Below are 13,718 nucleotides of genomic sequence, written 5' to 3' on the forward strand. Positions count from 1 at the left end.
TTTAGATCCCATGGAATCCAGGGAGAGCTAGCCATTTGAATACAAAAATCGGCTTGAAGGTAGGAGACAGAAGATGGTGGTGCAAGGTTGCTTTTCAGGCCGAGGCCTGTGCCACAGGATCAGTGGTGGGTCCACTGCTTTTTGTCATTTACGTAAATGATTTGAATGTGAATATAGGAGGAATGTTAGTAAGTTTGCAGATGAGACCAAAATTGGTAGTGCAGTGGACAGTGAAGGTGGTTATCTCAGAGTACAATGGGACCATGATGAGATGGGCTGAGGAGTAGCGGATGGAGTTTAATTTAGATAAATGTGAGGTGTTGCATGTTGGTAAGGCAAATCAGGGCAGGACTTGTCCAGTTAATGGTAAGGTCTTGGGGAGTGTTGCTGAACAAAGAGACCTTGGAGTGCAGGTTCATAGTTCCTTCAAAGTGGAGTCGCAGGTAGTCAGGATAGTGAAGGCATTGGTACACTTGCCTTTATTGGACAGTGCATTGAGTATAGGAGTTAGGATGTCATGTTGCAGCTGTACAGGATGTTAGTTAGCCCATTTTGGAATACTGCATTCAATTCAGGTCTTCCTGCTACAGAAAAGACTTTGTTGAACTTGAAAGGGTGCAGAAAAGATTTACAAGGATATTGCTGGGGTTGGAGTGTTTGAGCTATACAGACAGGCTGAATAGGCTGGGGGTCTTTTCCCTGGAGCATCAAAGGCTGAGGAGTGACCTTATAGAGGTTTGTAAAATCATAGGGGGCATGGGCAGGGTGAATAGCCTTTTCCCCACGATAGGTGAGTCCAAAACTAGAGGGCACAGGTTTAAGGTGAGAGGGGTAAGATTCAAAAGAGATCTGAGGGGCAACCTTTTCACGCAGATGGTGGTGCATGAATGGAACGAGCTGCCAGAGGAGGCCGGTACAACTGCAACATTTAGAAAGGCATCTGGATAGGTACATGAATAAAAAGGGTTTAAGATGGATACGGGCCAAATACTGGCAAAAGGGGACTAGATTAATTTTGGATACTTGGTTGGCATGGAGAGTTGGACCAAAGGGTCTGTTTCCGTACTGTGCAACATTATGACTCTCATAGTTACTTCATTTATTTTAAAATACTATACTTAGGAGGAAACCTAATTGCTAAATTGGCACAAAGTCATAATGATGTAGGTGGGTCTAACATTATGTTTATTCCTGACAGCATTATTGCTGCAATCAGTGACTATAATGCTGAAAACCTGGGAAAATCTGAAAACTGATGAGGCAAAACCAAATGTAACCTTTTAATTTTCTTGCACTTTCCAAGCCTTGTTTGCAAAGTACAGGGCTAGTAATAATATTTGCCAAATAAAAAAGCAATCCAATGGGACAGTCTTGAATCAAACTGAAGAACAAAAGGTTTAGTGGTCCAGTATCAGGTCCAGATTTAAGAAAAGGTAGAATTCCAAGATGCGATTCTGCTGAAAAATCCCCATCTCTCAAATTTATAATCTAGGCCAATCATATAGAATACAAGATTTTCACTGTGTTTGGATGAGCTGATCAATCTTGCTTACTTCAGTGTGGCTGCTAATACAAGTACCATCCGTCCCTACTGGCTGTGGAACACTTTTCCTGGATTCTGCATCTGTGAGTGAAGATCTCCTATTAAAGAAAATGATTAGCCATTACTAGTAGATCTCTTCTGACACTGTCATGGGTAGTTCAAGGTCAGGACAACAGTTCCTGAAGCCTATTACATTTCCACAAGGTCTCTGATGAAGAGTCAAACTGTTGTTTCTGTTAATATACTGCATGCAGATTATATCTAGATTATTCATTCTTAAGTCAGCACCATTGTGCCTCCATGCTCAATGTCATTTTCCAGAGGGAAAGAAATGCCATGTGTTTCATTGACAACAGTGGCCCAAGTATACACAATCACAAATAACTGAGATGAGTCATAAATCAATTTTTTCTACAAGTATCATTCATTCTCCCTTATTCTTTTAAGGATTGATCTGTTCTATCAGTTCCCATAAATCTTATTCTCAAACATAAACAGAGACTTACCCTCCATATCCTGACTAAGCCTGGTCCAATTTACTGAAAACAATCTAATGCACTATCAGTTGTCATTGGTCAATGCGTTTACTAGCAAGTACTTGGACAGAAGAAACACCATTAATAAAAGAAGATTGCTGGAAACCAACAACCTTGTTTGTAAAGAATTTTTTCATTACTCTCAGTGGTAATTTTAAAAGAATATTATCATACCAAAGGAAACAGTATTGACCTACTTAGAAGTCAAAGAGTATACAGAATTTTAAAAACCACTCTTCCAATCTCATTTTAGCACCACTGCTTCAGTGGAGGAATGTTAATATTACAGTTTTACTTACAACTATGGTTTTCTACTCTTATCATCCTCAAAGACCCTATATTACATGTCCCTGTTTCTGTAACATCCTTTAACTAACTTCATATAGTGCTCCATTTGTGGCCAAACCAACATTTAATTATTTACTGGTCTATTTCATACTTCTATAGATAACTTGAAATCTTGTTGGTATTATTTATGACTTTATGGCACCTGCATTCAAACATTTTCAGGGAAGTTATGTATTGAACCCAGAGTTCGTTTACTCACATCCTTTAGCATCTTTCCATTGAGTGCATGCACCAATTCCTTACTTTACTGCCAAAGTCTAACAAACACACTGTAATCTTTTCAGACCAGAACTTCCAAATTCAGGAACACCAGTTTGTCTGAAATGTTTTCCAGCAGATCCTACAACTCGTGACCTGGTCAATCATGGCACTGCAACTATCCTGAACTCACTGTATTGATGCTGCCTTACAGCAAGAAATAGTTGTGAACCTTAAGGGAGAGGGAGGCATGCCATGTTTGTGTGCTGCCATGGCACAAGCCACGGCAGGCAAAGCGCAATTTAGTCAATGACATGAATTTAGTGCAAAAGAAACAGGGAGTTCATTCAGCTGAGCCAGAAAGTGAGTGGCAGCTTCAAACTTGGCTGCATACTTGTTCCTGACGATTGTACAGCTGCTCAACTTCATTGCTCGCAAGCTAGTGACTCTGACAACTAAATGAAAAGTCAGGGAAACTGATTACTATCGGTGTGTGTGTGGTGGGGGTTTGAGTGGGAATTGGGTGGGGGGGTATTGCTTATTACTGTGCTCAGAGTTAAAGTAAGCTGATACTGGTAAATGATTTTGACAACACTGGTAAAGTGAGTTCTGATTGACTAAGAACGTCAAATCAGTGCAATTGTCTTCAAATATAAATGATGAATACATTGGGCTTTAAAGAATACTTGTTGAAAGGAGGATATTGCTTAGTTTTTGTTGTTACTCCATTTTATTCTGGACCTAATTATAGTGAGATCCCCTTCTTGAAAGGGAAAAGGGATAAACAACTTTTAGAGAGGTTGAGAATCCATATTTTTTCAGAAGTATTTGAAAAAGTGCACTTTCATGTTGTAATGCTACCTTTGCTATGTTTCATCCCTCAGGTACCTATTTATATCAGCTCACACACATTACGTTAGACATGATAACGTTACTGTATAATGCAGAAAATTGGAATTTAAAAATGCTTTTTGTTAGGAACAACATAGTAATTCAAATTTAATTTATATTTTGTATTTGCGTGCATCTAAGAAGGGCTGAATATGGTTTTACTTTCAATTTTTCAAGAGTTGTTTTTGTGATATGATGCTAAGGAGTCTGTCTACTGTGATACAGGTTAATAATTTACGTTTTTTTTAAATACAGATTTTATTCTGTGTTAAAGTACTGGCATGTTTAAGGAGGAAATAAAATCACAGTCTACCAACCTGAAATCTGTCCAGTATTAACATGAAATGAGATTATGATATTATGAATGAAGACAATCCAGACTGGAGCGGTTACAGTAAGTATAATGGCATCAAGTGAACATAACATGGACTCCTAGTGTACATGCTTTCAATCTTCTCTAACATCAAATGTCCCCCACTAGCCATTTGTTGCTGTTTCATCCATATTGTGTCAACAAATATACAAACCAAAACAATGCAGATCCTGGGAAATGTGAAATCTATCAGATATTTCTAGAAATACTTAAATAATGAGGCTTCTGTACAGAAACCTGAAGCGTTAACATGGTTTCCATTGCTTAGGTTGTAATATTGAGAGTGGATTGTCCAACTTATAATGCCAACTTGATTCTCATTCTATTTAAACTTTTCAGTAATCTACTCCATCAGGTTAGCACCAAGGCAATAAAGTTAAAAACTAAACTGGAAATTTCAGATATTTTATCAAAAATTACTTATGAAACACATCGGAAGGGAGTAGGAATCGAAAAGCTCAAGAAGGACAATTACATAAGAGAAGGAAATATAGTGACCTTTACAATCCTATACACAAATTAAAAGTACACTCAAGAAAAAAATTGAGGCACACAGAGCATTTGTCCCAACTCATGCGCCAGAAATCAAACTACTACTCCTGGACTCGACACAAGTGTGAAAATTTACCTGACTGATGAACCGAGGTTAAAATAAAATGCTCATCAGATTTCTGTACGTAAGAAAACAGCCATTTATTACAAACAGATTTTTTTAACTAATGGAATAAAAGAAAACACAAATTACTAACTTACAATTCTCTGTAACTAAAATTCTACCACTTTCAAGAAACTCCCATACACATAAACAGACATCTGAACAGATAAGATTCAACTATTATGGGTGGCAAAGAAACAAAAATATGTTAGTGAGGCACAGTCTGGGACCAGTCCAGATTAGACACTTTTCCTTCAGTTCCACTCCAGCTCTTTTCCACTCATTGAGGAAGACATGAGTTATAGACACAGCAATTCTCAAACCTTCATTCACCAAGTGAGGCTCTGCTTTTCATTGTCTCTGAAGGTGATTTTTCCCTTTCAAGGGAATTTGGCTGATTGGAATATCATTTTAGCTCTCTTTCTGTACTGTGAATGGAGAAATATTTTTTCATTTACAGTCTGGATGTTTCTGCTGCATTGTCCAAACACAAAGCTGTAGCCCCTTGCCCATGAACAAAATCAAGAGGTTATTATACTTTGTACTCCTGAATAATAACCACTGGTCCTGGTAGAAAAACCAATCAAAAATATGTCACTGGGCTAATCTGCCTCTGCACACAAATCCACAGAGCCAAGATGTCTAACACCCTTGTCTACTTCAATAAGGTCACACAATGAGTTTGAGTAACAGAATTGAGTAACAGAAATTGCAACATCTTCTACAGTCCCTTGATTTAAAACAGTATCTGGTCCCATTTTTTAAGTCCACAGTTCAAGAAATATAAATAGTGATTACAATGTGAATAGTCAAAGCACTTTGGGGGAGATGATAGCTAAGGCAGTTCAAAAAATAAGTGTCAAAGCATACATGCCTAGTGGCCCAGGAACTGACACACAGGAACAGAGGGAAATATCATTACAGTCTGCATGTGTTTTCTTGTCACCCTTATTCAACTCTTTTTAAAACGTTGTTCTTCTGTAATTTCTACAATGAACATGTGTCGACAATTGAAACAAATATCTCCTCTGCAGATATTGATTAAATGCTGAATGTTTCGGTTTCTGTTTTTACTTCATATTTAAAATGACTACATTTCTTATATTACATTTCCCCCCAGCTCTTATTTGTGACCACAACAAGTTGCAGGTTTACAGGCTGACCCCACAACACAATAATATTAAACCATTGCAGTGCCGTGAAATCTGTCATAAGATTCACAAACATTACAAAACAGGGAAAGCCACTAACTGATTTTCTGATGAAGGGTCTAGGCCCGAAACGTCAGCCTTCCTGCTCCTATGATACTGCTTGGCCTACTGTGTTCATCCAGCTCTACACCTTGTTATGTCAGATTCTCCAGCATCTGCAGTTCCTACTATCTCTGATACAATTTTAACCCCACTGCGAAGCCTCTTCTAAGGATGCCTACCCTGAAGAAGTTACCCTCCTCCCTCCGGATTTTCTGATGAAGGGTCTAGGCCCGAAACGTCAGCCTTCCTGCTCCTATGATGCTGCTTGGACTGCTGTGTTCATCCAGCTCTACACCTGGTTATCTAAGCCACTAACATACTATCTGAATAGGTTTGTGATGTTTCAAATCAAAACAACCTGAGCATACTCGATTGATATCTTTGAACGTGGCTCAGTTTTCTCCCCTTAACAGGCAGATAATTTAAATATTATTTTATCACTCCAGTCAACTGATCTGCATTTAATTGTGGAATGTAAGTCAAATGGCAACTGCTTTCAAAGTAAAACTTTGCATACCATTTCAATGACGCAAGGTATTAGTCAAACAAACATGATCTGATCAAATTCATATCAGAACTAGCCTTATTAAACAAACTAGGTCACTTTTACTAAAATTAACACCAATCTTCAAACAATACTTGTTGCATATCCTTCAAAGATGACGACATGTTTAAAATGTAACCAACTGAATTTCATGTTCATTAACATATTGGCTTCTATAAAACGTATTTTACAATATCAAACATGACAGAAGTCTGTTTGCTTCTTTCACAACAATATAATTGACATTAACTGTCCTATGAACAATCTGGCAAGCCATTCAGTTACACCAAAACCACTACAAAACGAAAGAAAGGATCGAAACTCAACAGAGCACAGGCATTAACTTGAACACGAATCAACAAAGGCAAACCAAGCCATATTAATCCTGCAAAGTTCTCCCTAATAACATCTGGGGGCTTGTACCAAAAGTGAGAGAGCTATCCCATAAACTAGTCAAGCAACACTCTGAAATGTAATTTTTACAGAATCATACTTACAGACAATGGCTTAGACATCACTATCACCAACACCATTCCCAAGTGTGTCCTGACTCACTGGCAGGACAGACACACCAGACGTAGTGGCAGTACCATGAAATGTCATCTGCCCTGCAATTCCTCAACTTTACCGTGGATCTCTCATGGCATCAAGTCAAACATGGGCAAGGAAACTTCCTGCTGATTATCCCCCACCACCTCCTTTTGGATGATGAATTAGTACTTCACCGTGGTGAACACCATTTGAAGGATGCACTGAGGATTGCAAGGGCAGACAGAATGTATCATGGGTAGGAGACTTGGCCCAGCATTGCCACTGTTGACCAAGCTAACCGAGTCCTAAAGGACACAACTGCTAATCTGGCTCAGTGATAGATAACGAGGGAACCAACAAAATGAGGAAAAAACAACTTACTTGACCTCGTCCTCACCAATTACAGTATCAGTAGGAATGACAATTCAGGAGTGACAGTCTACTGTTCCCTCTAATTTTCTTTCTGGCTACGTTTTCTTTCTACCTCTGAGGCACATGTGTGACAGTGGTATTAGGAACTGAAAGCCAATGCTGCAATCACCAAGCATGGAACCTTGAGTGGCTGCACGCACATGCAGCCACACAGCTTTGAGGGAACACTGGTTTCGTAATCATGGAAATTAAGTCCTGTCTTCACATTGAGGATACCTCTGTTATGCTGTTGTTACACTACCACCATGATAACAGGAAAAACTTTAAATATATCTAGCAACTCAAAACTGGGCAAAGGCCATCAGCAGCTGAATTGTATTGAACCATGTTGTGTAAGCTCATGGCCGAGAATATTCCCCACTCTACCAACACCATCAAGCTAACAGATCAATCCTTGTAAAGACTTTTTTTTGTGCTTTTTAAAAACTACAGACTGAAATGAAAAAGAACTATTTTAAACCCAGGCATTAACATGAATGGCTACATATTTTGAAAGCAATGAATTTGATACCTATTGTAAATCTGTTTGTGTAACTGTGGGTTCCAGCAACAAGCAGAAGAAGTGAAGCACAGGGGCTGTTTACAAGTGAAGCTGACTGGTTTGTGTACTAGGGACCAATTATTAATAACATAAGTCCCCTGCTTGCCAACAATTATGTGATTGGTTTTCAGGTATTTGAACAGTGTGGGCTGTTAACAGAAAGGAGCTAGTTCGGACCAGAAGAGAAACAGATCTGCAGTGGTCCTCACTTATTTCTTTACAGTAAGCCACTTTAAAACTCAAGAAAACCAGCTCGTATTTTCTTCAGCAGATTTGCAATATCTGACTTTGGACCAAATAATTTAGAGAGCTTTGATAAATGAAGATCTCTTGCAGCCCAGTGGAAGATTTCAGAAAGAAGTTGAGGACAAATTTTCGGATGAGCGAGCATAAACCCAACAGATCGAGAACAAAGATCCATAACTGTTTTTCCAGTTTTCTTCCGATCATGTTTTTTTAAGCCTGTTTATCTCTGCCTGTCAGTGTGCGTGTATAAGGGGGAGTTTATAAGGGATTTAAGATTTTAATTTGTGGAGTTTAAACTACACTTAACTGTTTACCTGTAACTAGAATCTAAATGCCTGCAAGAAACAGCGATTCCTAGTAAGTACAGACAGACATTGGGTCCATTTCTATCAATCTGGATAGGATAAATCAGGTGGCTTAAGGATTTTGCACATTTCTTTTAAAAACTCGTGTGATGACTCCAGGAATACAGGGGTTTGATTTAATTGCGCTACCCCAGAGAGTCATGACATCTGGTTCAATGATATGTGCAGAAGGGCATTGCAGGAGCAGCATTGCTCACACCGAAAAATGAAGTGTGAACTTGTTGAAGCTACAAAACAGGACTACTTGCACCTCAAGCAGTGTAAGCAGAATGCAATAGACCAATGCAGAATCCAAGTGATTCTTCAACCAACAGATCAGATCTAAGCTCTGCAGTCCTGCCACATTCAGTTGTGAAAAGGTCATGGCAGCTGAAAAACATGAAGAATATTCCTCAGCACTGGGAGAGGCCAGTAAATCAAAAGAGAAAGCTGAAGCATTTGCACCTAAGTTAAGCAAAAGTGTTCAGTGGATGATTCATCTTGGCCTCCTCCCGAGGGTCCCAGCATCAGAGATGCCAGTAATCAGCTAATTAAATACACTCAACCTGACATCAAGAAACAGTTGAAGGCACTGAAGGGCTATACGTTTTCACAACCTTCTTGCAGTAGGACCAAAGACTTGTGCTCCAGAACTAGCCTCATCAGTAGTGAAGCTGCTCCAGCATAGCTACAACATTATCATCTGCCCAAAAATGAAAATTGCTTAGGAATGTCTGTTCATAAAAAAACAGTTAAATCAAAGATTGTCAATTACTATGATATTGGTCTATACTTGATCATCAGTAAAAAGATGAAAGGGGTCATTGCTATTAAGTGATCAAGCACATTTGTTTCAATGATCCTTGGCTGGAGTTCAAGGGTACCACATTGGTGTCATCAGCTCAGTCTTGAGCTATTAACCCCAGTTTTATGGGGGTCTCAAAAGATCTGTGGAGACCAGGAGTGGTAGTAGAATGTAGGCATCACAAGAGCTCTCTGGGTGAGCATACACAGAAGATAAGTTTCCTATAGTCGCACACCAATTGTGCCTTAATGCAGGCGTATATTTTCTGTTGATGGTGAATGATACAGGCTGGTCCAAAGTTGGCTTGATTCCCACATGTGTGCAACTTAAGTCCCTGCATTTGGAGGTCTCTTGAAATGGCCCAAAAGCTCAGTTAGTTCAGTCTGGGTCTCAGGGTCTATTCTGTATCAGACAAACTCTCCAGCCTTTTTAAACAGGGCACACTGTCACATCTGATGATGAATGGCTGCCTGGAGGATGCCACACAATTATCTGCTGAGTTCTGGAAGAAGCTTAACATGGCTGTCACTTTGAAGGCTACAGCATTAGGGCTCCTCTAAGTCCCAGGGCCTTCAGCAGTGCACACTGCATGGTGACAGTCTCTCAAAATGCCAATATTTATTGCAGATGTTGTTTTCAAGTATGTGCATGGAGTGGAGGTAAAACCTGGATACGCTGCATAACTTTATGGAGGTAGCAAAGGATCTTGGTTTCTCTGGCCTATCCTCGGCATTCGCAGCAGCAAACTGTGATAGTCTTCTGTCATTCATGCATCTGAACACAGTTCCAGCCTCTTTCTGTACCTCGTCTGCATCAGGGGGATCCTCATCCCTACCAGGGCTCCAGGAACACTGGCTGTTTGAGACTTCAGAAGTTCAAGTACAAAGAGCTTTAAATGTCACAAACAAATGCAGAAAATAATCAGGAAAGGGAATGGAATGCTGGCCTTTACAACAAGAAGACTGCAGTACAAGGATACCAAAGTTATATTGCCATTATGCAAAACCCTGACTAAACCCCACTTGGAGTACTGTGAGCAAATCTCAGCCCCTCATCTTAGGAAGTGTATACTGACCTTGAAATAAGTATAATGTAGGTTTACAAGAATGATACATGGACTTCAGGAGTTATGAGGAGAGATTATACAAATTGGGCCTGTTTTCTCTAGAATTTATAAGGTTAACTCTTCAAGATATTAACAAGAAAAGACAGGGCAGATAAACTATTTCCACTGATTGGGCATTCTAGAATTCTAGCATGAGTGTGAGAAGTACAGCCAGACCATTCAGGGAAATGTTAGGAAGCACTTCTACACACAAAGTGTGGCAGATGTTTGGAATTCTCTTCCACAAATGGCAGTAGATGCTGGATCGTTTTTTTTTTATTTTTTGCTTAGCAAAAGTATTAATGGATATGGGCCAAAGACAAATGTATGGAGTTAGGACACAAATCAGCCATAATCTCACTGAATGGTGGAACAGACTTGAGGGGCTGAATAGCCTACTCCTGTTCATATGTTGGCCTTTAAGAAGGATGTGAATATATTGGAAGTAATTCAGAGAAGGTTTACCCGACCAATACTTGGAATGGGATGGTTGACTTTATGGGGGGTGGGGGGTGCTTGCATCCATTTGCGGATTAGATTAGTAGGAGGTGACATGATTGAAACATTTATAATCTTGAGGGTGGGCAGGGTAGATGTGGACAGGATGGTTCCTTTTATTACTGGAATTTACTGTTTAGAAATCAGGACTCCCATAAAAACAAAAATTAAGCATTTTTTCTCTCTCAAAGAGGATCGTGGTCATTGGTACTCTCGTCCTGAAAAAGTGAAGGACACCTTTGGCAATGCAAACTCCAGGGACTGATTAGCCTATGCCCGTTTCCTAATTCTTATGTTTATATGTGAAGGCACTTGAGAGAGTGCAGGTGAAATGTATAGAATTATTCCAGGGATAAAGAATTTCAGTTATACAATTATCAAGATAGACTGGAAAAGTTAGGACTGTTGTTTTCCTTGGAGAAAAAGAGATCTAATAGAAGTATGCAAAACATGAGAGATTAAGAAACAGTAGTTAGGGAAAAAACATTTCATTTATGTAAAGATTAAGAATGAGAGACTGCAGATTTAAACTAATTGGCAAAAGCAATAGCAACAGGAAGAAAAACTTTTTCATGCAGCAGTGCTTAGTGTCTGAATTATGTCATCTGACAGTGCTGTGGAGGCAGATTCAATGATGGCATTCAAAAGGAAGTTAAAGCCATGTGGAAATGAACAGTGTGCAGGGTTATGTGGAGAAGGCAGGAGAATGGCACTAAGTAAAATGTTCATTCAGACATACAGCACTGGAACAATTAAGAGATTCTAGGAGGGATGGACAACACTTGTATTGACCCAAGTGTTCCGCAGATGTCAAGATCCTGGCAAGAACACGTTCAGCACTAGTTCCCTGGATTTTGAGAAACATCTGGCACTTGTTTGAGCTGCTGCTCCACAGACATCAAGCTCCTGTGGCCAGTTAAATCTGCCTATCCTCTTCAAAATTCCCCTCAACTGTCCTAAGATCACCCTTTCCTCCCAAAATCATCCTCCATCCAGTGATTCTCTTCTTCCCTCATGAGGAATCATAGGCTCCTCACATACCACTTCAAACACAATGACTGACTGGAGAGGTAGCTCTGAGTGACTCATCTTTTCTTGATACATTGAGTTAGCTGCACACCACTGACTTTAAACAGTCAGCATTAAATTCCAGCCCTGCTAGTGGCAGTTTCCTGACAATGACAATTGTCTGCACTGAGTTAGGTGCATTGTGTGAGTATGTCTTTGGAGTCTTACTCTGGCATGGCAGTCACTGCTTCACTTTCTACAAAGCAAGATTCAGGCTGAGAAAGTGAACAACTTGTTGGCTTGTTTTCTCTCAGTCCTCCTCTTGGCCAGTTGAGGTTTCATTTTTGTTTGCTTCTTCCAATGCCCTTGCAAACAGTCAGCTGCTAGAGATCACCATTATCAGCAACCATTTCCCAGTTTACCATTGTCAACGGCTGCCAAATTCTTGCAGGTGTCCTTGTAGCAAAGGTGTCACTGCCCATGAAGTTGTGACCTAACGGCCAGAACAAAGGTTTTCCAGGCCTGTGGGTAAGCAGCCATCATCCATCTGATCAACAAGACTGAGTCAATGTAGAATCCTAGATCATCCTCTTAAATAAGACTAAACTCCACATTTTTAATAATAAAACAAAAATTCTGTTATCCAATAGAACGTTCACCACACAATTGAATAAATGACATCTATAATGCCTGTAAAAAGTAATACACAATTTAAGCCCTATACTTAGTTCAGTACAAGTTCACCTTTAATGCAACTAGTTGAACACCACAATGATGAAAATAATTAAAACCAAATGCAAGATGACTTTCCATGATTATAGAAAGAAAATCTTAACTTATGGTCAACCAATCTGGTTACCGAGACAAGAGATGCTACTCATTTCGCTTGGCTGTCCATTATGGCATACTTTCCACAACTCAAAAACAACAGAAAAAGGTAAGATGATTTCAGATATTTTATAACACAATTTGTACTAATGGTATAGAATAAAAATTGGAGACAGAAAACTGATTTTGAATCATTGCTGTTATGGAAAACAGAAACCAACAGAAATGTTTGAAACTTTCCACTTTTCTGAAAACCTCAATGTTAACCTGTGGAAGCAAGTGTAACATAATCTTACTAAAATAATCAACATCAAACTTGTTGGATAGAAAAAGAAGCAGCTCTGCATTAAGAAATCAGTCAAATTAGTCAATATATTTCAAATAGTCATGAAAACAACAGGAGAATTTCGCAAAGCATGGAATTTAAAGGTGGTTATCCTTTCTCTTAAAGCAACCAGTTGGGGAACTCTGGGTGTAAGACATCAGAAAAGGAAGAAATGATATAGTGGAAGAAAAGAACTACCTAGGAATATTATGCACACCTGTGTAAATATATTTTTGTGGTTGCACACCAGCTGCACAGTGATGGAGTCTAAGCCCTTGTAATTGACCATCACTCCTCAGTTATCTGAACATGTCTTAATCACCAAGGCTCAGTGTTCTTGGGCCTCTGATAATGATTCATTTCTTTAATTAAGATTTTTTTTTGGTATGGAGCTGATCAGTTATAGGGCTGAATCTTAGCCAAAAAAAAGTCAGTCTGAATTTCATCAAGTCATTAGGAGGGTTTTTTGCTGCAAGGTCTAGCAGGTTTTCTCACTATATCTTACTGAACTCACCACATTAACTTCCCAATCCACCCTATAGCGTCCCCTCAACCGATATCTCGCCACATGCAATTCCAGGAATACCTCGTCACTGCCGGAATATCTCAGGATAGACCAGCATCCCTGGCAGCAGCCTAGACAAGCACTGTCAGTCTGGAACTGACTTTGGATTTTTGGCACCCTGCTTCGCAGGTTGGTACCTGGAAAGATCC

At 39.5% G+C, this 13,718-nt stretch overlaps 1 protein-coding gene across 1 annotated transcript in view; it reads right to left on the minus strand.

Annotated features, from left to right (window-relative positions):
* Window positions 1-13,718, minus strand: part of LOC109928387 (BCL-6 corepressor-like protein 1) — a 78,943-nt gene that overhangs the window by 48,685 nt on the left and 16,540 nt on the right. The window contains exon 3 of the mRNA XM_048605318.1: window positions 1,554-1,641. Coding sequence (XP_048461275.1) covers window positions 1,554-1,641 — 88 coding nt within the window. The remainder of the gene's footprint in view (window positions 1-1,553; window positions 1,642-13,718) is intronic.

Source organism: Rhincodon typus, chromosome 14 (assembly GCF_021869965.1).
Source record: "Rhincodon typus isolate 14 chromosome 14, sRhiTyp1.1, whole genome shotgun sequence".
NCBI lineage: Eukaryota > Metazoa > Chordata > Chondrichthyes > Orectolobiformes > Rhincodontidae > Rhincodon > Rhincodon typus.